Source organism: Rhinoraja longicauda, chromosome 6, assembly GCF_053455715.1.
Source record: "Rhinoraja longicauda isolate Sanriku21f chromosome 6, sRhiLon1.1, whole genome shotgun sequence".
Classification (NCBI taxonomy): domain Eukaryota; kingdom Metazoa; phylum Chordata; class Chondrichthyes; order Rajiformes; family Arhynchobatidae; genus Rhinoraja; species Rhinoraja longicauda.
The window spans coordinates 9831346-9856117 of NC_135958.1; the positions used below are offsets into that span (position 1 = coordinate 9831346).

Sequence of the window (24772 nt, forward strand, 5' to 3'; positions counted from 1 at the left end):
ACATGGGTTTCCTCCGGGTGCTACGGTTTCATCCCACACCCCAAAGACGTACAGGTTTGTAGCTTAATTGGCTTCTAAATTGCCATCAGTGTGTAGCAAGTAGATGAGGAAGTGGGATAACTTAGGAACTAGTGAGAACGGGAGATCAATGGTCGGTGTGGACCGATGAGCCTGTTTCATGTTGTATCTCGAAACTAAACTAAACTAAACTAAACCAAACTATCTTTCAACCCTTGCTAATTTCACCTGTCAGTTTCGAAACCAGATTCTTTCAACAGATTTTCAATAAGCCACTGGACCTATATCTATTTCACCATAACTATCAATGAATAATGGCTGCTATTTGGTTTTGGACATAAACCTAGAGAGTTTAGAGGTTTAGGTTTATTATTATAGGTGTACTGAGGTACAGCGAGAAGCTTTGTTTTGTATGCAATGTTTTTCACACAAATGGTGGTGGGTGTATGGAACAAGCTGCCAGAGGAGGAGTTGAGGCTGGGACTATCCCAACATTTAAGAAGCAGTTAGACTGGTACATGGATAGGACAGGTTTGGAGGGATAGGGACCAAATGCTGGCAGGTGGGACTTGTGTAGCTGAGACCAGTGTTGCAGTGCTAAATTTTTAGGTGCCGGAGCGGCCGCTGTTAAATTCCCTGTTGTTTATTATGGTTTTTTTTTACAGAGGTGCCGAGGCGGGGCTCCGGTGAGCTCCGGCAGCACTGCACCCCTGGCTGGGACATGTTGGCCGGTGTGGGCAAGTTGGGCCGAGGACCTGTTTCTACACTGTATCACTATGACTATGCTGTCCGATCAAATCCCGAACAAACAGACTTAAGAACAGTTTTTACCCCAGGGCCATACGAGAACTGAACACTACCTTCTGCACTAGGCAACACTGTTAAAAAATCTTTTGTACTTAATATAATTGTATTTATTTGTTTTTGGCATTTATTGCATATATGTTTTTACGCACCGTCAGGATTGGCTATTTTTTAATTTCGTTGTACTCGTTGCAATGACAATAAATGAATATTATTATTATTGTTATTATTATAATACTACACATAAATATAATTGATTCAAACTCAAGTACAATTGGTAGCGATTCCCATTTTCCTGCCTTTGCCCAATATTCCTCAGGCTACAATTAATTATTTCCCTTCTTACCTTAAACCTCTGTCCCCTGTTCTTCATTCCCCTACGCTGGGTAAAATAACTGTGCATTCACCCTATCTATTCTCAGGATTTTATACACCTCAATAAGATCACCTGCGCTCCAAGGCATAAAGTCCTAGCCTGTCCAACATGTGTGTATAAACACACACACACACACATATATATATATATATATACACATATATATATATACACACACATATATATATATACACACATATATATACACACATATATACACATACACACACACATATATACATACACACATATATATATATATACACACACACATATATATATATACACATATATACACACACATATATATATACACACACGTATATACATACACACATATATATACACACACACGTGTGTGTATATATACATATACATATATATATACATATACACACATATATACACGCACATATAAATACATATACACACACATATATATATACACACATATATACACAAATATATACACTTATATATATATATATATATACAGTATGTATACATGTACACACACATATGTATACAGTATGTATACATGTACACACACATATATACAGTATGTATACATGTACACACATATATACAGTATGTATACATGTACACACATGTATATATATATACACAGTATATACACGCACATGCATGTTCACACACATACATATACACACACATATATATACATACATACACAGTATGTACACCCCCCACCACCACATGACCAGCCCGAGGCTCCGGCTCGAGAGTGACGCGGTGTGCGGCGAGTGTGACGCCACGTCCGGCCCCGCCCCCGCCCGCCGGCGCCGCTCAAGCAGCTTCCTCCCCGCACGATGGCGTCCGTGCCCGACACCAAGCTCTACGACATCCTGGGTGTCCCCGCCGCCGCCACCGACAACGAGCTCAAGAAGGTGGGCACGCGTCCCCGTGTGGGTGGGTGGGGGCGGTGAGGGGAATCGGCCCGGGCTCAGCGGCGCGGGCCGGGAGGGTGGGAAGGGAGAAGCCTGACCGGCTAGGCCGCGACTGCGGCCCGGTCACCCGGCGTCGGCGGCGGGGAGACGGTCGGGGGGTGACGAAGGAGGGAGAGGGGGGGGAGGGGAGTGAAGTGAAGGAGGGAGGTGGAGAGGGAGGTGAGGGGGAAGTTGGGGGGAGGAGATGGAGGTGAGGGGGGAACAGGCAGGGAGAGGCCGTTCTCCCACCGCAGCACTGCGAGGATCGGCGGCGCCGCTCAACTCGACACCGCGGCACCATTTTGTCCGGTGTCACCGCGCATCCCCCCTCCTCCCCACCCTGAGCGGCCAATGTTTCCCTCACCCCACCAAACCTATCCCGATCCTCTCCCACACACACACACACACACACATTCATTGAGAGGTGGCTACCCCCCTCTCTCCCCCCCCCCATCTACCCCATTAAGGGGTGACTGCCCCTCCCCTTTCCCTCGCCACCCTGCGGCCACTATGCCCCCCTCCGCTATTCAGAGGAGACTGTGGCCCCATCTTCCCCTCCCCATCGAGGGGCCACTGTTCCCCCCCACCCAAAGAGGTGATGGTGTTTCTTCCCCTAACCCAACTTCTCCCAATCCTTCCCTCCTATTTCGACCGTGCCCCCCACCCCTTGAGCAACCACTATGCATCCTCCTCCCTTATTGAGCGGCCATTGTACTCCTCCCCCCATTATTAGTGACTGTCGCCACTTCTTCCTCCACCGAGGGACCACTGTTCCCTTCTCTTACCACCACCTCCTCCCCCCATCGAGGGGCTACTGTGTCCACCTACCTCCTCCCCACCCTGAGGGGTAACTGTGTCCCCTCCCCCTGTTCACTGACAGGATTTGGGTGATTCTACGGAGACCAGTGTTGATAAGTTTTCCCTAATGCCTTGAGAAGTGGTGAGCTGACATTTGCAGCTGCGGTCCCCTTGGTGATGGGGTTTCCATTGTTATTGGGTATAGAGATTAAAGATCTTGATGAATCTTTATCTGGGTGTAAAGCATTTCCGTGTCACCATCTTTGAGTTCATCACTAGCCTGACTCAGAAGCATTTTGTCATTCATTTGACATTGTGAAGTAGTGGGAGGACCTTTGCCATAGAAACTTCTGTTCTTCAAAGAGACAGCTGGTTTCGTCTTTCTCTGTGCAAATTGGAATGTGTAACAAATTCTGGCTTTGCTAATGATGCCCACAACTGTGTGAATAGTACTGCTTCTAAATATGTTTGGGGTTAAATTGTTTAGAACTAATTACTGATGTTTCATTTACTAAATTACTTTTCTAAACAGGAACTCAGCAGGTCAGGCAGCATCTGTGGAAGGAAATGGACATATGATGTTGTGGGTCAGGACCCTTCAGGACTTGGCATGCTAGGGGAAAATGGCCTAGCATTGAAACACCGTTTTACCCAACCTGAAATTACGTTTATCCATTCCCCTTCGTAGATGCGTTTTGATCTTCTGAGTTCCTCCAGCTGTTTTTTGCTCAAGATTCCATCATCTGCAGTATTTTGGGTCTCTAAATTGTTTTTCCACTTCAGTTTATAATGATGCTTTAAGTTTCAGGCCGTGAGGAAACCATTGCTAACTGATTCTACTTGATATCTCTAAATTTATTAAATGGTAATACTTTTAAAGAAGTGAAGAACAATTTAATGATTTCTGTGGAGAATTTATTACTCTTGGAAACCTGCATGTTTTATGTGGGGGTCATTCACTGCTTTCCAGCGATATTCATAGGCTTTTCTTCATCATATAGCATCTTCTGCCACCAAGACTTCTTTCCTACAATCTTCCTGTCTGTTTGTCACTGGCCACACTATTTCAGGAAGTAAAAGTAACACAAGCAAATTTGCAGATTACACAAAGCTGGGTGGCAGTGTGAGCTGCGAAGTGGATGCTAGTAGGTTGCAGGGTGACTTGGACAGGTTGAGTGAATGGGCAGATGCAGTATAATGTAGATAAATGTGAGGTTATCCACTTTGGCGGCAAGAACAAGGAGGCAGATTATTGTCTCTGGTGTCAGATTAGGAAAAAGGGAAGTGTAAGACCTGGGTGTCCTTGTTCACCAGTCACTGAAAGTAAACATGCAGGTACAGCAGGCAGTGAAGAAAGCTTATGGCATGTTGGCCTTCATAACAAGAGGATTTGAGTATAGGAGTAAAGAGGTCCTTCTGCAGTTGTACAGGGCCCTGGTGAGACCACATCTGGAGTATTGTGTGCAGTTTTGGTCTCCTAATTTGAGGATGGACATCCTTGTTATTGAGGCAGTGCAGCGTAGGTTCTCGAGGTTAATCCCCGGGATGGCGGGACTGTCATATGAGGAAAGATTGGAAAGACTGGGCTTGTATTCATTCGAATTTAGAAGGATGAGAGGGGATCTTATAGAATAGAAATGTTTAGAATTATAAAATAACTGGACAAGCTGGATGCAGGAAATTTTTTCCAATGTTGGGGGAGTCCAGAACCAGGGGCCACAGTCTAAGAATAAACGTGAGGCCATTTAAAACTGAGATGAGAAAAAACTTTTTCGCCCATAGAGTTGTGAATTTGTGGAATTCTCTGCCACAGAAGGCGGTAGAGGCTAATTCACTAGATGAATTTAAAAGAGAATTGGATAGAGCTCTAGGGGCAAGCGGAATCAAGGGATATGGGGAGAAGGTAGGCACGGGTTACTGATTCGGGATGATCAGCCATGATCACAATGAATGGTGGTGCTGGCTCGAAGGGCCAACTGGCCTACACCTATTTTCTATGTTTCTTGGAGTCTCTTGAGTGAGATTCTATCCTCAATGTACTCTAAACCCCAGCTAATCCTAAACTACGGCACAAGTCTTTCTGCCCGATAAGTCTTAACATGGATTTGGTTGTACGCCATTTGCAATTTAAATTTCCATATGTGAGAGTTGCCTAGGAGTAACCTATATTCCTACATCGTTTCCCTTTTTTCTCCGAGTCAGCACTTAAGCCATCCTTTATTGTTCTGCCTGCATGCCTCTCAATGCCTCCTTTGGTAACTACATGATATTAGCTTTCGAAATCTGTAGCTTTCAGTTTCTCCATCTCTTAAAAAAAAAATTAGACTCATTAATATCTCTAACTCTAATCCATTGTGCATCGTTCTCCACTAGTACAGGAAGTAGGATGTGTGATTGGGTCAGAGAGTGCATGATCAGCCATGAATGCTCGAGTGGATGATGGAATACTCATTTTCTCCCATCCCCTTGGTTCTAAAAGTCATACTTCTGCCCACGCCTCTGCTTCCACATATGTTGGGACCTAAGAATAAGCGATTCTGTTGTCTTGTAATTTTTTTTAACATAATGCCAATTGGCCCCCAAAAACTAAATTTAAAGAACCCAAACCATTGGAGATATGCTGAGAATGCTATAACAGTTAAATTGACCTAGATGCTTGGCTGAATGAATGGTACGGACAAAGATACTTGGTTGATAAAAAAAGGAATAATTAATAGATACTAGACCAAGTGGACATGTTGGGGCCCAAACCTCTCCTGCATTGGTGCAGCACCCTCTCCTCCCCCACCCCCTCCCTTCCCCACCCCCTCCCCACTCCCACCCTCCACCACTCACTCCCTCTCCCCTTCCCCCTCCCCTCTCCTCCCCCCTAACCCTCCCCCTTTCCTCTCCCCCACTCCACCCCCCTTATCCTCCCTCCCTCCCTAGGAGATAGATTTAAACTTTAAAATGTGAATCACTTAAAAAATATAACCGATTTCAATGAAACCTCTTCCATTAGCCAAAGGGACTACGGTGAGTAAGGTGGACCTAAAATTGTTGCGCTATCGTGTACCATTTTGGTTGTAGTTCAGGAACAAACAAATAAACAAACGAGAGTTTTACTATATAGATTATTCAGTTGGTGGTGATTTCAAATTAGGGTTATTGTACTATAAGAATCAGAGCTGGACTTGGTTTCAAACTCGCATTTAACTATTGATAGATTTAATACATTATCTGGTTTGGCAAATTGAGATGTATTTATTTTGGAAGAATAAGAACATAAGATGTGGAGGACAAAATGCACAAATATAATTCCTCCAAAGTACAGCTTTTGTTTCAAACTGGGGCAGTCTCGCCCAAAGGCAAAATACTGCAGATGCTGGAGACGTGACACCAGCAGAAAATGCTAGAAATACACGGCACGTCAGGCTGCGTCTGGAGAAAGAAACAATGTTTTAAGTAGATCCTAATGTCCTTTCAGTAGAACTCAGAATTGTTGGGTGATAAGTTCTAAACTCCAGACAATACAGAGAGGGCGGTCAATCATAGGATTGCATGCCAGCGGAAAAAAAGGTGAAAAAAGACTACTGACTACGACAGTGATTATAAATCAGATTGAATGTCCACTTATGGTTCTGACAACTCAATTTAAGGTCCCATCGTATTGAAAAGCCACATTGAATGCCACCTGCTTGCGAAGAAGGTGTGTGTAATTACATCAGCACCTTTTTTTACATCCGTTCAAGATGCCATACAGTAACATAAATCCCCTTTGAATTCCTTCCTGCAGAATCACGTTTAGTCCAGACAAATGAAATCATGAAACATAAGTCTTCACAGTCAACAGCAAATGCACCGATTGTTACACAATATACATTTCAAGGCCTACCATTGTGAGCCAATGACTTAATAATATACTCTGAGTTTTAGTGGTGGCAGCTTGGAGCAATTAATAATTCTGAATACATTTTCATTCTAAGTTGATGGACTTTGGATGGAATAGAATTTGACTGTACAGAAACAACCCATCTTTACTAATTCTATTTACCAGGCATATGGTCTGTAGCTTTATGCGTTGGTGATTCAGATTAGTTTGTTGTCATAGATACCAGAGTTCAGGAAACTCCTTGTTCGAATGAAGCTTGTAGAGTAAACAGTACATGGGGTAGTGATAGGTAAACAATAAATACAATGACGTATGCAAAAGAGCAGAATACTGTAAAGATTGTAGTATAATCTGAAGTACTGCAGGGAAAAGAAGTACAAATAACAGTGTAACTGAAAGAGGTAGTATTAAGAGCTAGTGTGTGTAGCAGCACCTTGGAAGGGGTGTGAAAGAGGTAATTGGATCTGATGTTAGTGGGGAAGAAGTTGTTCTTAAGTCTAGATGTCTGGGCTTTCAAGCTCCTGTCTTCTCCCAGAAGCTAAAAGAGAGTAAAGGGAATGGCCAGGGTGGCAGACATCTTTGATGATATCTCCAGGCTTACTGATGCAACCCACTGTGGAGATGGACTGGATGGAAGGAAGTGACGCGCCTGTGCCGTGTTCACTGTTTTCCAAAAACTCAGGTGGTCAAGAGCAGAGCCGTTGTCATGCCAGACGGAGATGCATCCTGTGACATGACCAATCTTCTCAGACCCTAAGCGAATATGGTGATGCACTTTCCTTGTTACTCATCAGTGTGAAGCCACCAGGTTGGGTTGATGGTGTTACGGATGCCGAGGAACCTGAAGCTGTCTTTGATGAGGATGGTGTTGTGTCCCTTTTTCTCTCTTCTGTCTACCCCCCCCCCCCTTTTTTCCTTAGGTTAACACTCAACTGTTTGGTCTTGCTGATGTTAAGGACAAGGTTGTTCAAAAGCTCATCTTTGATTTCTAATTGTACTGTAACCCCTTGGGACATGTATTCCGGCTTCCAAATAACTCTTTCTCAGATCCTTTCCAAAACCTTTTGCCTCCTTGCCTAGCCCTTGTTTTAGATTTTTTTTTTAGATTTAGAGATACAGCGCGGAAACAGGTCCTTCGGCCCACCGTGTCCGCGCCGCCCAGCAATCCCCGCACATTAACACTATCCTACACACATTAGGGACAATGTTTACATTTACCCAGTCAATTAACCTACATACCTGTACGTCTTTGGAGTGTGGGAGGAAACCGAAGATCTCGGAGAAAACCCACGCAGGTCACGGGGAGAACGTACAAACTCCGTACAGACGGCGCCCGTAGTCAGGATCGAACCTGAGTCTCCGGCGCTGCATTCGCTGTAAGGCAGCAACTCTACCGCTGTGCCACCGTGCCGCCCCTTGTTGTTAGTTCTTCCAATGTGTTTCACTTCAGATGTATAATTTTTTTTAAATGATGCCCCATGCTCATGCTTTTGATGGTGAGGTGTGTCATGCCCGTGATGCAACCAGTCAGGATACTTTTTCATCTGTTGACGTTTGTTAGATGATTTGACGACATGCGGAATGTATTTCGTGTTCTATGAAAGTAGAGGTGCTGACACTCCTCCTTCATGATTATTCTTTTGTGTTGAGCCCAGGACAGATCATCAGAGTGGTTAACACCTAGGAATAAACCTTTACAGTATATAACAAACAAAGACTGTGCTACATCACTAGTCACGTTTCCAATCCCTAAAATAACTCCTTCCTGTAACCAAGTTAATTTTGGATCTAATTTGCCAATGTCTTGGATCCCATTTGCTTGGCTCTAACCCGTTGGACCAGTTTCACGCGTGAGATTTCGTCAAAGTTGTTGTTGAAGTTCATTGACTTTTTTGAAGAGGTAAAGTAAATCATATTATTAGACAGGATCTCCCTCCAACAAAACCATGGTGGTCACCTTTGATTAATCCCTGCATTTCCAACCACACATTGATTGGGTCCCTCACATTTTTTCCCCCAATTACTTCCTCCTGACAAGCATGTGATGACCTGGCTGTTGTCTGCTGCCTTCCTGAATAAAAGGATTGCACTGGCTTGCCTTCAAGTTATCTGGCAACTGGTCCTGGGACCTGCAAAGAGGTGACATTTCCCACTGTGATATCTTCATCCTCAACCACCTGTGCAAAACTGGTGGGGTATTTCTTTGTGGAGATTTGTATCACAGCCCAGGCAGTAAATTGAGTTAACTTACTCATTTGGTCGTTCAGAAAAAAATTGGCGCTGTTCATCACAGAACTGGAATAGTAGGAAGTATTTTCCACTGTTATTGTCACTGTCAGCAAAGCACAATTATTTTCCCTATTCAAGCATTTGTTTTTACTTCCCTTCAAAGAACAAAAAACTCCTTCAACATAATGACTTCAGCAGACCAGCTTCTATTTTATTTTCCTCCTGTCACTGCCATCCTCTTCCAACAGGGCCACTTCCACCCATTCTTGGCCAATAACACCCTGTCACAATCTACAGGGCATCTACTCCATCACTGCCTGCCTTCCAGCCAATCCCCAAGCTCTGCCAGCTGCTTTGTGATGTAATTCACAGGAAGTAGAAATGGAGATTTGAACTTGGCCATTCTGTTGATTTTAGCCATAAGATTTCTATTATTATGCTATGTCATACTCCCATCCTTTGGAGGTGCTACCATGTACTCTTGCGCTAAACATTGCCTTGTTAGGTCTATCGATTTTAGGTTTTTAAACTACTTAGAATGTCACTACAACCTGCACCATTCTGCAGTTTTGCATTTGTCGTTGTATTTATAGTTCTACTTATTGTGTTTATTGTTTCCTCTGAGTTTCACACAGATAAGAAGTTTAATTGCATCATGGTGTAAATGGGAAAAACTAATCTGAATTCGGACTATCTGGCACATTCCTTGGGTGTTTTATTTGTAAATTGGATTTTCCCACTGCCCTATTTTTGTCAAACGTATTCGTATGCATTCAGCATAAAGAGTAAATAAATGTTTGCAATTGTTATTTGACAAACAATTTAATGGAAAAAATATACAGGCTAAATCAAATATTTTTTAGCAATTCATTTGTTCCTTAATTCATTTTTCTTAAGGCATACCGCAAGTTGGCTAAGGAATACCATCCAGACAAAAACCCAAATGCTGGTGACAAGGTAAAGATTTTTTAAGATAAAACATTGCTAAGATTTCAGGAGCAATATGGGGAGAATGAGCTACTTGCATTTTAGTGGGGGTAAGGAATTTCCCTGAGCTGGCATAAACTCAATAGGCCAAATGGCAGTGGCTTGTGTGGTAAGGAAATGTTTAAAATAGAAATGAATTGCTTGCACAGCTATCTTGTTTTCCAAAATACCTTCAATCATAGATGTGTAAGAAAATAACTGCAGATGCTGGTACAAATGGAAGGTATTTATTTCACAAAATGCTGGAGTAACTCAGCAGGTCAGGCAGCATCTCAGGGGAGAAGGAATGGGTGACGTTTCGGGTTGAGACCCTTCTTCAGAGTGATAGATGTGATTGTTTGCCTTTCTAAATAATGCCCTGAATGCAAAATAGTATTGATGCAGGTGCTTGAGAACATGCAGCTTGATATACTTGGCCCATCCAAATAAAATCCTGTTAATAATGTTATTTAAATGCCTTCCTCTCATGGATGTGTAACTCCATCCTGGGCAGCTTCTGTAGGTGCCAGCTGTCATTCAGTGCTTCCCATTAACATGGCATATTGCCATTAAGTGAATAGAGGAATTCCACCATATAGGTGCATTGGCTACGTCTTTGGTAATTGGTTACTGCATTTTTGCAACTACACCTGTTTGCCAAGTATTTTGGTTGTGACCTTTTGCTAGATTACTTGTGAAAGAGATTGCCTTTGCACACAATAAAACCCTGTTTTTAGTTGGGGCATTTTTCCTTGAGTGAATTGTTTGTTGGTCCCAAGGTGGCAGAGGTCGAGTTGATGTTTATGTTGGGTGGAAACTTGTATTGGATGGGAATTTCCAGCACAAATATTTGTAATGTATAGTCAGAAGTACTTTCATTATAGTCTTGCTTTTTTCACCTAAATGGCTGGCCACAAAATCTTGTTTGAACATGTTTAAATTGATCATTAAGATACGAGAGCACTCAAACACATTCTTTTTCATCTACAGTTTAAAGAAATAAGCTTTGCATATGAAGTTTTATCGAACCCAGAGAAGCGAGAACTTTATGATCGTTATGGTGAACAAGGTCTGCGAGAGAGCGGTGGTGGAGGAAGTGGAATGGACGATATTTTCTCACATATCTTTGGTGGGGGTCTCTTTGGGTTCATGGGTGGTCAAGGTAGAAACCGCAACAGTAGACGAAGGGGAGAGGATATGGTGCATCCCCTAAAGTGAGTGGATTTCTAATTTTTTCTAAGGCTCTCTTTTGGCCCACCAATTGCCCTGCTAAATGTGTTTTTTTTTCACTCATTCAACAGGGTTTCTTTAGAAGATTTGTACAATGCAAAGACGACTAAACTACAGCTGAGCAAAAATGTTCTTTGTAGTTCGTGTAGTGGGTAAGTTGTGCATTATTTGATCAAAGAGGAAGTTTAATCCAGAAATGTATTTGATTTAAAAAAAAAAAATTGACATTGAAGTCTTGGTTAGAATAGGATCTGAAAAAGTATTTCATTCTTGCAAAAACCTTACCAAAAACAGCAATTTAGTGCTAGAGTGTGCAATGTTGACCCTCGTATCAGAAGCTGGGTGCTCTTCAATTAACATGCTGGGGGCAAGAAGACTTCAAATTTGAATGCAGTCATCTAAAGATTGTATGCATTTAATAAAACATAAGTGAACCCATTGGGCCCAAACCTCTCTTGCATTGGTGCAGCACCCTCTCCTCCCCCCTGCCTTCCCCCTCCCCTGCCTTCCCCCTCCCCTGCCTCCCCCCTCCCCCTGCCTCCTGCCTCCCTCCCTCCCCCCTCCCTCCCTCCCCCCTCCCTCCCTCCCCCTGCCTCCTCCCTCCCCCTGCCTCCTCCATCCCTCCATCCCCCACCCGCCCTTCCCCTCCCCCACCCGCCCTTCCCCTCCCCCACCCGCCCTTCCCCTCCCCCCACTACATTCCCCTCAACCCCCCCCCTTATCCTCCTCCCTCCAACCCCCTCCCTTCCCCCCCCCCCCCCTCCCAGGAGACAGATTTAAACTTTAAAATGTGAATAACTTTAAAAATAAAACCGATTTCAATGAAACTTCTTCTATTAGAACCAAAGGGACGACGGTGAGTAAGGTGGGCCTAAAATTGTTGTGCTATCGTGTACCGTTTTGGCTGTAGTTCAGGAACAAACAAACAAACAAACAAACAAACAAACGAGAGTTTTAGTATATAGATGAAGTTTGCTAGGATTTTTTTAATTGCGACTCTGAAACTTCAACTGAACCATCCAGTTATTATAAAATGAACTCTTATCACAGTTTAATTTGGTCGTACTTTCTGAAGGACATCGCAGATGTTCTCTTTTGAAGGCACTAATTTGTAAGATTGCTGTTTACTTGGTATAAGTGGCCACTTGTTAATTAACTGAATCAATGGTGACCTTGTATGGTGCATCTTATTTTGGCATTAGATGGCAATCTTTACTGATCTTTTCAAAGGAAGATGTAAACCATCAAAAATTGAGCTCTTTTTATGTCGTGATTTAACAAAATAGGAAAAGTATTTTTATGAATTTGCACCGACTCAGTATTTCTTTGATGCCTTTTTAGTTACCCTGTTCTATCGACTAAATAATCTTTGTAGGCTCTTGTCGCACAGGCTATTTCTCCAGGATTAATCTCGATTAAAGCTATTTACATTTTTAAGTCTTCGTATTGTAAAAGACTGAGTGAAAGTCGATTTTGTGTTCAAATATTCAAAAAAGATCTAATGCCGTTCTTAATAGTGCCTTTCTCCAAATAGCGCCGTCAGGTGCCAACGGTATTGTTGAATACATCAGTTCTTTCTATTCATAGCATTCACTTTTTTAAACAGTCAAGGTGGAAAGCCAGGAGCTGTTCAAAAGTGCAGTGCTTGCAGAGGACGAGGCGTGAGGATCATGATCAGACAGTTGGCACCAGGAATGGTTCAGCAAATGCAATCTGTGTGTTCTGATTGTAATGGAGAAGGTAAGTCCATGTCTACTGTTTACAAATACCACCTGGTGATTCGGCTTACATGAGAGGGATATGAAGTAATCCCAGAGTGTTGAGAACAAATTTGAATTTGAGATGTAGAGAGCCTTATAGTCTTGCTTACATTTACTACATAGATGTTAAGTGCAGGAGAACTTGATCTTGGCTATACTTGCAAGAAGGTCATGCTGGCATATCTTGTCCAAATGATTATCGTAAAAAGTAAAGGCTGAAGGACTGTTTTCTAATGTTACAAAACAGTCAGATACTTTAGGTCTTGAACAGTCCTTGTCTTGCAAAGATGCCACAACAAGTCCCTGAGCTCCATTGTTTTGACTTTATTGCCCTGTGTTCAGCCCCAAGCAACAGATGAGGTTTTGGAAATGAGAATGCACAATGAGATGGCAGCTTATGTTTGTATTTGTGACAGAGCAGCCTAAACTCTAAAAATCTATCTGCTAATGCACAGGCTTTGGAGCCTTTTGCCCTTTGTTGACATTTTAAATTAATTATCATCAGCTTTTAAGAATTTGAATGGTACCCTGAGTGTGTCAAATATGTGTGTTTAAAGGGCGTTTATTTTACAAAATAATACATTGCTTACTGGAGGCATTTTATCATATTCAATTCTTATCTCCTGGCAAAATGTGGTGCGTGCTATGAAAAAAATCTTGTGCTTTAGTATTATCTCCCCTATGGTCATGTCCACGGTGCTTTATCCCATCAGAATAACTTTGTGGTTTCTGACCTTTGACATGCTGTCGCTACCCGTTTCAGAAAAATTATTTATTTTATATGTGGACTCCCACCAGATCTCAAACTTGTCGGCCCTGATCTTGCTGATCCGAGCAGCAGTTCTGAACTGTGTCACTGTTTAAATGAAAACATGCCTGCACTTTCTGTGTATGTGTGTGTTTACACGTGCACATTTGGTATCTAGAGCTTGCACACTTGGACTGCCAAATCTATTTATCAGTCTGTTGCTCAATGCCACTTATGTCAGCTCCATCTTGCTGACATTCCTCATCACCGATGATAGGGAGTGTTCTCTGATTAGTTTGATATCAGTGAGGATTGTTTTCATTTTTTTAATAAAGCTATTGCCGTTTACTTTAATATTTTTCATTGGGCCACATTCTCTTCAACTCACAATGCTTATGTTGTTGCCTCTGTCTTGGGGACTGGCAGCTGCCCTACAGCAGGTCATGAGCAACAACTGGGCTTTGGTGACAAGCCTAGTGATCCCACCTCTCCATCACGCAAACCCTCGAAAGACTTACAGCTGTCAATGGTCTTTGACATTTTCCTGATGTCTCTAATAATCAATTAAATTAAAGCTTATTAGAGTAGACTTTCTTACTTTATTAAAATTATTTGCCTCATACTTCATTTTCACGGTTTATAAACATTTCCAGTAGTAAAATGAAAGGAAACCACATCGTCTTTGTAATCAAGATGAATGACCCTATCATGTGAATGGGTTTGAGCCCATGACTGGCATAGAGACGCATCCCCCCTTCTCCGCGTGGTACGTTAGCACTCGATGGTGAGTCTAACGGTGACGTGGGGACTTGGGTGTTTCGCCACCTTTATCCACCTAGTCTCTAATGTTTGCCTTTCAACCCATGATGAAGGAAGTCAAATATGTCCTGACCAGCAAGGAATTAGTATTCTACAACAATTCTGCAGAGCCTCCAGCCTTTAGTACATTTGGCCTTGTAAAGTGTGATTTAGAATTTAAAAAAATTATTTCACTTATAATAGGTTTTATGTATTTTGTCATGGTATCTGAGAACAATACGATAGTGTCATTTAAGAGACTTTTGGATGGGTATATGGATATGCAGGGAACGGAGGGATATGGATTATTGTACAGGCAGATAAGAGTTGGTCTTGGCATCCTGTTCAACCTGGTCATTGTGGGCAGAAGGGCCTGTTCTTGTGCTGTACTGTTATGCGTTCTGTCTATTGGATAATCAATCCCCTTAGCTTTGATAGCTATTGAAGTTAATGCTGGTTTTCAGAGACATTTCAAGATCAGCTGCAGAGCATCATTGCATCCTCACCATTACTCAAGTTTGAATGCCTCATACCAACCACTTGCAGCAAAATTAGCCCAACATACTTGTAAATTCAATTTTAATTTGTTTACGTATTCAAGGCACGTCATTTATTTTTAAAAAGTTTCAAGGTCACTAATAGTTTGTGAATGTGGGCTGTCTGATAGAATTGGTAAATTTAAGTTATTTGAAAGTTTGCTTCTTCAGCCTGTGCCCTAACTTGTGTAATGTTTTGAATGTTACAGGTGAGGTCATCAATGAGAAGGATCGATGCAAGAAATGTGAGGGGAAGAAGGTGATAAAGGAAGTGAAGATTTTAGAAGTCCATATAGATAAAGGGATGAAACATGGACAGCGTATTACGTTTAGTGGCGAAGCAGACCAGTCTCCTGGCGTGGAGCCTGGAGACATTATCCTCGTTCTGCAGGAAAAGGAAAATGAGGTTTGTGACTGCACGGGAATAGATTCAATGCTGACTTTTCTCACTGAGCTTTTTTCGAGTTTTATTTGATCTATAGGAAACCGAGGTTTGTAACTGCTCGTTGGTAGAGTAAATGCTGATTTTTTTTTTCTCATTTAACTTTTTTCAAGTTTAATTTATTCTGAGCTTATGGAGTTTGGAGGTACAGCATGGAAACTGGCCCTTCAGCCCACCGAGTCCATGCTGACCTTCAATCACCCGTTCACACTAATTCTGTGTTAGCCCACTTTTGTATGCATTCACTACGCACAAGAGGCAATTTACAGAAGCCAATTAACCTACAAACCGACACGTATTTGGGATGTGGGCGGAAACCCGAGCACCCGAAGGAAAACTGGGTGACTCAAGGAGAGCGTGCAAACTCCACACACAGACAGCACCTAAGGTCCTTGTGTGGATTGTGCCGGCAGTTAAGAGTTGGTCTTGGCATCCTGTTTGGTGCAGACATTGTGGGCTGAAGAGTTTTACTGTTCTTTGTTGGCGAAACTTTCATAGAAAGTTTAAACATTCCATGAAAGTAAAGAATTATAGAGAATATAGAGAAATACAATACGGGCTATAGAAAAAAGGATGTTTCTGACTTATCAAAAAGGCTGTTTACAGGAGGGTTTCTTGGGATTGGAGTCCTTGTGTTATCTGGGAACTAGCAGTTGTGAAGATCGATGTCCTCCATTGCTGATAGTGACTTGTAATCATGAACTTCAGGCTAGATCTGCTCAACCCTGATATAGTCAATGCAACAATATTTATGTGAAAGTGAAACTGCGTCTCCTGAACATTCTGGAGTAACGCAGCGGGACTGAATGGGTGATGTTTCTGGTCGAGACGGTCTGAAGAAGGGTCTCGACCCGAAACATCACCCATTCCTTCTCTCTAGAGATGCTGCCTGTCCCGCTGAGTTACTCCAGCATTTTGTGTCTACCTTTGATTTAAACCAGCATCTGCAGTTTTTTCCTACGCATCTCCAGAACATTCAGCAGGTTAGCCAATACATATTTTGGCTGTTCTTTTATCAAGTAATCCTTCGAGCAAGGTGACTACAAGGCCGACCGTAAGGTGTACGTGCATCAACGTCTGCAGTAGCAGAGCATCTGCCATGGCTCCCTTTACAACTGGAAAAGGCATGCAGAGTGTCCTAATTAATTCTTTAAATTCTTGGCTGGGTGTCGGTAATCACCATAGACAAAATAGTGATCTATATCGTTTATTTGTACCTGATGCCGGTGATTAAATAAGATGACCTTTCCTCTGTGAAGTACCACTAGTAGAGACCAGAATTGCAGCCTGAAGACAGGTGGAAAGAGCAGAATTTGTGCTACAAATAGCCAATTTTCCCTCGTTTTTTAAAAAAGTGAATAGTTTAACCTGCTTTGATTTACAAGCTAACAAGCGCAGTTGGCATTTCTCCAAGTAATCTACATTTGGGAATTAAAGGGTTTGTTACACTAAAACAAATATGTGGGTGATTGTGGATTGTTACTACTCTAAGATTTACACTATCTATAAAGGGACCAACTCTGCAAAATATGAACACACTGGTTTTCAAATTTATAGGTGGGTAAAAACCTAGAAATAGGCAAAAGATGTCCAGCTCCTAGATCGGTAATGTGGATGGTCTTGTGAATTCCAGGCACAGTTAACATCTCAGAGCCAGGGTCTGGTCTGTTATACTCCCGACCTTCTCCAACGCAGGGTTATTTAAGGCAAGGAAAATAGAATGGTGCTCAAATTCAGTGGTGCAGTGGACAGAGCTGCTGCCTGACAGCGCCAGAGACCCAGGTTCGATCCTGACCTCAGGTGCTGCCTGTGAAGTTTGTAACAGAACAACGGCATATTAAACTTGCTGTCTAATTAGCCTAATTCATCTCCTCAATCCCAGTTACTCTGCATATTTCTAACTTTTAATAATAATCCAGTGCCCTTTTAATTTTATTATTGAATAGCTGAAGTGGCACTGTGGCGCAGTGTTAGAGTTGCTGCCTTACGGCGCCACAAACCTGGGTTTGATCCTGACTACAGGTGTTGTCTGTATGGGGTTTGTATGTTCCCCCTGTGACCGCGTGGGTTTCCTCTGGGTGCACCAGTTTCATTCCACATCCCAAAGATGTGGGTTTATAGGTTAATTGGCCTCTAAATAGCCACTGGTGTCAGTCTGAAGAAGGATCTCGACCCAAAACGTAACCCATTCCTTCTCTCTAGAGATGCTGCCTGGCCTGCTGAGTTACTCCAGCATTTGTTGTCTACCTTCGATTTATACCAGCATCTGCAGTTTGTTTCCTACACTGGTGTGTGGGGAGCGGATTGGAAAGTGGAATAACATAGAACTGATTTGAATGGATGATCAATGGTCGGCGTGGGCCGAAGGGCTTTTTTCCATGCTCTACCTCTAAAATAATTCACCTGAATGTTATATTTACATTGTTAATAAAAAGGTCCCTGGCCCTAAAGTGAGGACATTGAGAGGAACCTATTTCACTTGGATGGAATCTGGCGCACAGATCAACTGTTCTGTGGACTGGCTGTTGGAAACATCAGCATCCTGACCAATACCATCATCTCCAACTACAACTGAATTATCACATCCACATCCTTGTAATACTTTGAAGAATTCGGCATGAAGCATCTCAATGGAATTTTTCCTAGCCCCAGTCCAGCATGGGTCAGCGGACAGCTTTGTTTAGTTTATTATTGTCACGTGTGCTGAGGTGGTGTACACAACGGGCGGGAGTCTATGGAACAAGCTGTCGGAGGAGGTAGTTGAGGCAGACTCCATTGCAACGTTTAAGAAACATGTAGTCCGTGGATAGGAAAGGGGTTAGTGGGATATGGGCCAAACACAGGTTGGTGGGGCTAGTGTAGAAGGGGCATGTTGGTCTGTGTGGGCAATTTGGGCAGAAGAGCCTGTTTCCACGCTGTATGACTATTTACAGTGAAATGCTTTTTTGTTGCGTGCTATCCAGTCAGCAGAAAGACTATACGTGATTACAATCAAGCCATCCATAGTGTACAGTTACAGGATAAAGGGAATAATGTTTACTGCAAGGTAAAGTCCAATTAAAGACAGTCTGAGGATCTCCAATGAGGAAGATGGTCGGCTCTCTAGTAGGTGATGGGGTTGTTCATTTGCCTGATAGCAACTTGGAAGAAACAGTCCCTGAATCGGGAGGTGTGCAATGAGCCTCTGTGCAGAGCCCTTCCACGGGGCTGGCTCCTGCTTCCAGTTCCACACCCAACTGGCAGGCATTGAGTGGACTGAACATCGGAGAGGGCCAGTATCGCAAGATGGATGATGTTTGGCTTCTGACTTGCACAAGTCACATTTAACCTCGGCTCATGTGTCAGAACACGTGTCGAAAATGGAGCCTGATTCAGTCTACTCAGCCATTATATAAGGCTCTTCTTTGCTGATCCCTTGCCTGAAAAAGGATCCAAAATGGAGTAAATCACACTTCTCCTTTTCCGCTCAACCACCTGAAGCATCATATTGCCTCTCTGTCTGCACTGATGAAACTAATTTGTCCTCGGGAGCAAAGATTCATCCACTGTGAATGAATTTCAACATGTGTTATTTTCCACAAACTTTGTGGTGTTTAGGCATAGATATATTATTGTCATGTGTACATAAGTACAGCGAAAAGCTTTGTTTTGCATGCTGTCCAATCAGATCACGTAATACTTTAAGGGGCGGCACTGGCACAGAGGTAGAGTTGCTTTCTGTACCACGTTTGTACGTTCTCCCTGCCACTGCGTGGGTTTCCTCTAGGTGCTCGTTTCCTCCTGCATTTGAAAGATGTGCAGGTTTGTAGGTTAATTGGCTTCTGTAAATTGCCTTTAGTGTGAAGGATAGAGCTAGCATAATGGTGATCACAGGTCGGAGTGGACTCAGTGGGCCAAAGGCCTTGTTTTCACACCGATCACTAAATTACACATAAATACAATCAGACCAATCTCGAATTTCAGAGGTAGAGTGAAGGAAGAGATACGGAATGAGGAAGCGTCTCAGCATTTGACCACAACATTTCTAGAGACAAATGGTTATTGCCTTATTTAATGCAAATATAAATTTATGGGAGTAAATTCTGTGAATACCCTGGCACAATTAATTCAGTTAAAGCGACCAAATGTAATTGTCATGTATAACTGTCTAGTTCATTACTGCTTTATTGGTGGTTTATGTAGCTGTGAGACATTTTATTTTGTATGTATTTATGCATTCCTTTAGTAGAATTGTCAAACAAAAGTTAATCATCTCATAATGTCAGTGCTATAAACTAATTAAATGCATGCAGTGTTCAACCACAAACTAAAATTGGTAAACATGAAAACAAGAATTGTGTTAAATCTCAAAAGTAATGATATAGCATTGGCTGTTTTTATAAAATTAATTGGTGAAGTTATAGTTGTGCTGCTTGTAATGAATTTAAATTTGCATTTGTCCATAAGTATATGGAGCACAGTTGGAGTGCACTAATTGAAAAGCAATGTGCTGAAAATGCCTGAGATGGGCAATAGAATGTAAATGCTAAAAATACTCTGGTCAGGTGGCATCTGTAGAGAGAACAGTGTTAATATTTTATCAACTTGGAATCTGTTGTCTTTTCTCTGCCCACAGATGAGACTTGCCATCTCGGTATATGCGGCATTCTATTTTTATTTTGGAGTACGTTTCTCGTGGTGTGCCGTGCTCTAGCTGTTAATGTGCAGGAAGGAACTGCAGATGCTGGTTTACACCGAAGATAGACACAAAATGCTGGAGTAACTCAGCAGGTCAGGCAGCATCTCTGGAGAGAAGGAATTGATGACCTTTCGGGTCGAGACACTTCTTCAGATACTGAAACGTTGCCCATTCCTTCTATCCAGAAATGCTGCCTGTCCCACTGAGTTACTCCAGTTTCTTGTGTCTATCTCTAGCTGTTAATGCTGATTTTACTCTTACATTGGTTGCACTTAAGTTACAGAACAACTAAAGATGTTTTTTGCTTTTCTAGGTGTTTCAGAGAGAGGGAAATGACTTGCACATGACCCACAAGATTGGTCTTGTTGAAGCACTCTGTGGTTTTCAGTTCACATTCCAACATTTGGATGGACGACATATTGTTGTGAAGTATCCCCCAGGGAAGGTTATTGAACCAGGTACTGGCGGCACGCTTACCAATTTTCTCCTCTGGCATCTATTAGCATATTTTTGTAAATTGGAGCCCATTGGATGTTGGCATCCCAGTTGGCATTGGGAATTGATATTTACAAACATCTTGTTCATGCGAGTCTTTTTTTGTTGTGTTTGCATGCATAGTAACTAAAATAACAGCTTTAAAAACAAGCTAGCTGTGATATTTTCTTTGGAACTCCATCTTACTTGTGCTCTAGCCCTATTACTTCGTTAGAAGAATGAAAAATTGTCATCATGGATTCATACATCATGAAAATGGGCCCTTGGGCCTAACTCATCCATGCCTGCCCATCTATGCCAGTCCCATTTACCTGTGTGAGACCCATAACCCTCAACTTCAATGTTCAGATACCTGGCCAAATGTCTTTGGTATGGTACTTGCCTCAGCTACTCTGGTAGCTCATTCCACCCTGTGTGGGAGAACTTGGCCGCTTAGGTTCCTGTTAAATCTCTCATCTTAAACCTAAATCCTCTAGCTCTTCACTCCCTGCTCCTTGGGGAAAGGATGGAACATAACCTGTGCACATGACCATCTCCATGGATACCCAGATCTGGGGAGGAATCAATGCGTTTTGAAAGAAATGTATTTTTTTGATTTGCGGGATAACACAACAGGTGGCTGTTTGGATTATCAATTCTTGTTATGTTCATCAGACCAATTTCCCCCACTTTTCTTACAACCGATTCTCTCCTGGGTGCTCATCTACTCCAGGAATCAGCTGACACCCACCAACACTAGGGGCTATTTACAATGGCAATATAACCATTTATAGAGGCTGTGAATCTGTGGAATTCCTTGCCACAGAAGGCTGTGGAGGCCAAGTCAGTGGATATTTTTAAAGCAGAGTAAGATAGATTCTTGATTAGTGCACCTGCCAGAAGTTATGGGGAGAAGGCAGGAAAATGGGGTTAGGAGGGAGAGATAGATCAGCCATGATTGAATGGCGGAGTAGACTTGATGGGCCGAATGGGCTAATTGTACTCCTATCACTTATGATCTTATAACGTGCCACTGAGGTTACGGGGTGAGTGTATAAACTGCCTACAACGAGTACCCAGGGTCAGGATTGAACCCAGGTCCCAGGATCTGAGAGGGAGCGGTGCGACCTGCTGTCCCCTAGTTTCATGGAGGAATGATATAAAACTGTAATAGTGAATGAATTGCTGTCTGTGTTCTTCATTGCAGTATTTTGATGCTCACCAGTGTCCTGTCCGTCTGAGAAATCGTACCTTTATGCTATTTACATAATTCGTTTATTTGGATGTCATTTCTTCCACAGGTTGTGTTCGCGTTGTTAAGGGTGAAGGAATGCCACAGTATCGTAACCCATTTGAGAAAGGAGACTTGTACATCAAATTTGATGTGCAGTTCCCTGAGCAGAATTGGATTAGCCCCGAGAAAATTTCCGTAAGTAGGAAGTTTTCAATTTAATTTAAATTTGTTTCAGTCAGTCAATCAGGTTTTTTAGCAAATAATGTTATCCTAGATTAAAGTCACAGAATATTACTTCTATTCTAGGAATAGTACATATTACTAAGAATATGGTTATAGTAATATACCACAAACATTGAATTCTCCAGTTTTGGGTAATATCCCACTCTACCCTCTCCTAATTTGAGTGCATGCCCCATATTGTACTTCCACTTGTATCGCTTTCTCCGGATTAACATTTCACTCCCCTTCTCTCCTCGTCGCACCTTTTTGTCTCCTTTTCTCTCAATTTCATCTCTAGCCTTTGGCCACTTATCTGCCATTCAAACCAACCTCCCTCAGAAGAAGGGTCTCGACCCGAACACATCACCCATTCCTCCTATCCAGAGATACTGCCTGTCCCACTGAATTACTCCAGCAATTTGTGTGTATCTCCCTCACCAGTATCCACCTCTCAGTTGCCTGGCTTTGTTCCATCACCATCTCTTTTCCAGCTTTTCTCCCTCCAACAACAATCAGTCTAAAGAGCCAAAACGTTACCCATCCATGTTCTCCAGAGATACGGTCTGACCCGCTGAGTTACTCCAGCACTCGTGTGTTCTACACAAGATTCCAGCATCTGCAGTTCCTTGTTTTGATTTATAGAAATACATGGAAGCTGGCCCTTTGTCCCATGATGACCATTGATCACTCATTCACACTGCTTCTGTGCCTCCCTTGTATCTAATACAACATATTATAGTGTGAAGATGGACACAAAATACTGGATTAACTCAGCAGGATAGGCAGCATCTCTGGATAGAAGGAATGGGTGGTGTTTCATGTCGAGACCCTTCTTCAGACCTCTGTGACTAGTTATTATTAGATATATTACTAGTGTCATAGTAATGTTTACAAATACACAGGACGTGATGTTAAAATCCAATGTGCCAACTCTCAACTTGCTCCCGGTGGTGATGGGAGGCTTAAGCACTCACATTCACCTACGCTGGTAGATTTAACCAGGAAACATAAAATTTGGGGGTTTTTTAAACATTTTTTATGGTGAAAGATGTTGTGCAATATTAATGCTTCTGCTGTGTTCAGGAACTGGAAGATCTCCTCCCAGCCAGGCCTGATGTCCCTGAGATGATTGGAGATGTGGAGGAGGTGGATCTGCAGGAGTTTGACAACTCTCGCGGCTCTGCTGGTGGCAACAGGCGGGAGGCCTACAACGATAGCTCTGACGAGGAAGGGGGCCACCACACTGGCCCAGGCGTTCAGTGCGCCCATCAGTAAACTTTGATAAAACACTTGCAAACCATGTTCTGTTCAGTTTTGGATATTTTCAGGTTTCATCTGACTTTGCTAAGAGCCAAGCTGGACTTTGTCACAACTCAATCCAGAGGAACTCTGACGGACAACTCTTCGCTGTATATGTAACTTTTAATTATATTTACCGAATGTATAATTTAAAGTCAACTAACCATGGCACAGTGTGAGGTGCTCAACTCTTTGACACCTACGCAGAGGAGCGGCTGGTGAAAATTAAACTTATATCACAAATTTGTCTGTCCTTGTATCTGCTTTTTTAAAGAAAAATGTTTCTGTACATTCTTTGCTTTCTGCTGCCATTTTAAAAAAGGAGTTTTCTTGATGTTTTAGAGCCCTTATTTGTGTACACTTGATGTATGGGCTGAAATCACATGAGCTGCTAACATAAATAATAAAAGACTTTAGTGGTGCACATATCTCCAAACAGCTGCATGTCACATCACCCCGTGGAACTTCATCTATAAGTTTGAGAGCTTCAACAAAAAAAATCAAAATAACGTGGTTATAAGGTTCTTTTCTAGAATCTTAGTTCTGTGGTTGTTAAGTAATAACTTTAAATGGCAACAGAGGAACATTTTTTAACTCTGAACCTGTGCTTGCAAGCTGGACCCATTCTGTTCACTTTATAAAGCTTGGACTAGGTTTTATTTTGCTTTTTCTTTTCCTTCCCCTCCCCTTGCCTTAAATTCTGGAAGGTCTTTAGACCATTCTGCATTGTAACACTGATAATGTTTTCTTTCCATATTCAAACTGTTATTTCTGAAGTCCAAAATTGAGTCGTATGTTTAAAATGTTTGTTCAAATTAAAAAAGGTTTTGGAAAAGTTACAATCATTTGTATGCACTGTTAAATATTTGGCTGGTTTGACCATTTTGAAGCAGGCATGTTAAAGATGTAAACCATTTACTAGAAATGCTGTGAAGTCTGATTAAAAAAAATATATATAGCAAATTATAACAAACTTGAAACATGGCCTGCAACAAGTGAAATGGATGGCATTGATTAAAGATGATAATGGGAATTTATTTTGGAACCATTGTGTAGAGGCTGTGAATATATAATTTGAACCCTGATAAAACTCTGGATCCATTCTTTTTATTTGAGCAAAATCTAGTCAGGTCTCTGTAAATATTGTCTGCATCACCCCATAGCTGAACACTAGCAAGATGCATGCACAGTCTTCTGAAGCCGTATAAAATGAGCGAGCTTGTTTAAAAAAAACCACAAAATTAACACCAGGTCAAAAGGAGTCACCGAAGGTTGTGGGGAAAAAAGGCAGAGATGTAATTATGAAATCAGAATTCTGAAAGCTTGCAATTATGGATGTTTA

At 42.2% G+C, this 24772-nt stretch overlaps 1 protein-coding gene across 1 annotated transcript; it reads left to right on the top strand.

Moving 5' to 3' along the window:
- Nucleotides 1-1954: 1954 nt before the first annotated feature.
- On the top strand, nucleotides 1955-24506 carry dnaja2a (DnaJ heat shock protein family (Hsp40) member A2a). Its single transcript, XM_078400440.1, has 9 exons — nucleotides 1955-2106; nucleotides 9941-10000; nucleotides 11000-11223; nucleotides 11311-11391; nucleotides 12846-12979; nucleotides 15291-15487; nucleotides 20515-20659; nucleotides 21977-22104; nucleotides 23215-24506. Exons 1-9 carry the CDS (start codon nucleotides 2029-2031, stop codon nucleotides 23404-23406), a joined length of 1239 nt encoding a protein of 412 aa, XP_078256566.1. The 5' UTR covers nucleotides 1955-2028; the 3' UTR covers nucleotides 23407-24506.
- The last annotated feature ends 266 nt before the right edge of the window (nucleotides 24507-24772 follow it).